We start from the raw sequence: 3399 nt of genomic DNA, 5'->3' as shown, positions 1-3399 counted from the left end.
AATAAACAAGTGAATATAAATAATCGCAACACTTGTCATTCTCAAAAAGTATGTCTGCTTGGTCCATTATTTGGCCATATTGTGCTGTCATTGTTTGCTTGAGTAAGACCCAAGTGCAGACACTACTGAGGACGAGAAGACCAGAGAGTCAGTATAGAAGGTGTCTATTTACAATATGTGAAATAACGATGTGAACTACTATGTACATGATTCAATGATGATGAACGACTCAAGAAATTGAGGGTTTCTGATTTCCTGGAGACTTTTAGAGGTCTGAGGTAGTCTAATGTCAGCTTGTGACTGGCTACAGGAAATGAGAGCTTTTGATTGACTTGAGACTCTTGGAGGTCATATTGAGTGTAATTAGAGCTTGTGATTGGTGAGACTAAATATGAACTTTGTTTGGCTAAAGACAATGAGGGTCTGTGCTTATCCTCAGGCTGTTGAAGATCAGATGGGGAGAAAAGAGTGCCTGTGACTGGCAATAGAAAATCAGACTCTGACTGACGTGAGGCTATTAAAAGTCAGAGAAAGTCTAATGAGAGCCTCTGATGGATGAGAGAAAATAGGATCCTTCAACTGACTTCAGAAGACGAGAGCCTGTGACTGACAAAAGAAAAGACGTTTTTGACTGGCTTGACACTTTTGGAGGCCAAAAGAAAAATGACGGCCTTTGTTTAGTTTGGGGGTCAGAGAGAGTGTAAGGAGAGTTTGTGATTGGTGAGAGAAAATAAAAGCATTTGATTGTCTTGAGAAATTGAGCATTTCATGTAATATGCATAAAATGTATGTTAAAATAAAAATGTCCATCAAAATAACAATGCAAATTTGATTACTGCATTTTCATTTTTAAAAAAGTAAGACATAAGTATGAAAACAGAATGCAATGCTGGAATTCCATTTTGATTTTAAAATGTATATTATTTTAACAAAGGCCACTATAGGCTCCCATACTGAGGGTACTTCTCTTCTGAATGTTGTGAAGTCAGGACCATCTGGCTGCTTTTGGTTGATATAATCTGATAAAGATGCAAATGCCATCATTAACACGAAAACACAGTTTTTAATTTGTGCTTATTTCCTATAACAGTCAGTTGCGTGTGGCGGCTGATGTTGCAATACTTTAGACTTCAGTCCAGGATGATCTGTTGACATTGTTGTAAACAGCACGTGTTTTTTCCATCACACCAGGAGAAACGAGTATATTTACATCTTCCTGAACATGCATTTTATTCACCAAACAGAATGGCAGACTCTGTGTGAACCCTGTAAACGTGGGTGTCAACAACCTCAGTCAGAAATACCTCAGAAATGATGCCAATATCTTAACTTCTTATTTGATATTTTGATAATTGTGGATCAGTGTAAGATCTGGTGACCATGAAGGCCATATACTGTGAGTTACATCATCTTTCTTACCCATCACACCTTTGATTGACCCCCAGTGACCTCCATGTAAGCATCAGGAAGAGATAGGTTGGACAGAGTGAAGGAGGAAGGACAACAGTGTTCTTCAGAGACTGACTGATAGGAGGGAAGTGATGGTAGAAAGAGATAAATCATCTGTATGACAGAGAGTTCTGGTCAGAGGATGGAGATCCAGGACGGAGCAGAGCTCTGTTTTCCTCAACTCCTCAACACCTCCTGCAGGAAGCCGACATCTCACCAGTTTGAAGATGTACTTCTGATCGTTGTGCTGTCGTCCATCTCTGTGCTCATTATTGTTCTCAACCTGCTTGTCATCATCTCAGTCTCCCACTTCAGGCAGAGATTAACTTCTCATTTTGGGAAATACAAGTGTCTCTTATCAGCAATGTTTTCTTTGTGCATTTGAACTGCAATGTTGAAATTATCTGAACCTTTACTTTAAGCTTTGGAAATGTGATCATGATCTGTGTGCTTACAAAAGAATCATTGAAATGAATTTTCATACGAGAAATTAACCTGTGAACAATTTCCTTGATGCACTTGAAACATTACTGTGAAGTTTGCATTGCCAAAGCTGAATGATCCCTGAATAATGGAACTTTTTTACTGAAGATATTTTGATATGATTCGTAGCTAACTGATGCTTTTCTGTCTCCTTCCAGGCAACTCCACACACCCACTAACATCATACTGCTCTCTCTGGCTGTGTCTGACTTTCTTGTGGGCTTCCTGTTGATGCCATTAGAAATCATAAGACAAACAACCTGCTGGTTTCTTGGTGATATAATGTGTTCTGTGCATTTTTATCTGTCCTGCAATATTGTTATTGTTTCAATAGGAAACATAGTTCTCATATCAACTGATCGATACATGGCTGTTTGTGACCCTCTGCATTATCCCACTAAATTTACCATGACAAGAGTGAAACTGTGTATTTGTCTGTGTTGGCTTTACTCTGGTTTCTACAGTGGTCTCATCGTACTTGATGATCTGAGGTACCCAGGTAAGTATAATTCCTGCTATGGAGAATGTGTAGTTGTCATCACGTTTATTGCAGGAATTACTGACCTTGTTTTCACATTTCTTCTTCCAGTTTCTGTCATCACAATTCTGTATATTACTATATTTGTGGTTGCTGTGTCTCAAGCTCGTGCCATGCGCTCTCACATTACAGCTGTCTCGCTTCAGGTTTCTGTAAGTTTGACAACAAAGAAATCTGAGCTGAAAGCAGCCAGGACTCTGGGCGTTCTCATAATTGTGTATCTAATATGTTTCTGCCCCTTTTACTGCGTCGTCCTCGCAGGTGACAACACTTCCTCTGCATCTTTTGTTGCCTTTGTGTTTCATTTTAACTCCTGTTTAAACCCTTTGATCTATGCCCTGTTTTACCCCTGGTTTAGAAAAGCTATTAAACTCATCGTCACTCTGCAGATTGTGCAGTCTGGCTCCCGTGAGGCCAACATACTGTAGAGAGGCTGTGGAGTCACTGAAATGACATTTGCTTTTCAGTCCACAAATTCATCTTTCTGATCTCTGACTAAGCATTTCCCCACACTGTAGCAGCTCAACTCAGTCATCTGCAACTCATTAATAAACAGTCAAGCTTTAATTCAATGGTGTGGTCCTCGGTAGTGAAACATTCCTTGTTTATTTCTTTCCTTATGTCCTCGACTGTCTCTCACTCACTTTAGACCCTTTTATTCAGCCTTAGGTTAAAAATAATAATCACTCATGGATTTACTCTGCTGTTGTTGTGTATATTTTGTCTTTACATGGCTGTTTTTATTGTACGTGAAAATCACAAGCACCACATTATCATACATACTGTGAAGTCCTTTTTTTAAAATCCAATATCACATCATAAGGATAAGAGCAATGGCCCACAGCAACATCTCTCTCTCTCAAAACATATCTTTTTATAAATATGCATTGCCCCCAACAGTTTTTATTCCACACAGTTTATATGGAAAC

The 3399-nt window shown here is 39.0% G+C and overlaps 1 protein-coding gene across 1 annotated transcript; it reads left to right on the top strand.

The window, feature by feature from the left end:
- The first annotated feature begins 1571 nt into the window (after positions 1 to 1571).
- LOC111586332 (trace amine-associated receptor 13c-like) lies at positions 1572 to 3152 on the top strand. Its single transcript, XM_023296012.3, has 2 exons — positions 1572 to 1764; positions 2091 to 3152. The coding sequence occupies exons 1-2, from the start codon at positions 1592 to 1594 to the stop codon at positions 2896 to 2898; spliced, it is 981 nt and encodes a 326-aa protein (XP_023151780.3). The 5' UTR covers positions 1572 to 1591; the 3' UTR covers positions 2899 to 3152.
- The last annotated feature ends 247 nt before the right edge of the window (positions 3153 to 3399 follow it).

The sequence above is a fragment of the Amphiprion ocellaris genome, chromosome 11, assembly GCF_022539595.1.
Source record: "Amphiprion ocellaris isolate individual 3 ecotype Okinawa chromosome 11, ASM2253959v1, whole genome shotgun sequence".
Lineage (NCBI taxonomy): Eukaryota > Metazoa > Chordata > Actinopteri > Pomacentridae > Amphiprion > Amphiprion ocellaris.
The sequence above is the reverse complement of the archived record's forward strand: the minus strand, read 5'-3'. Positions and strand labels throughout refer to the sequence as shown.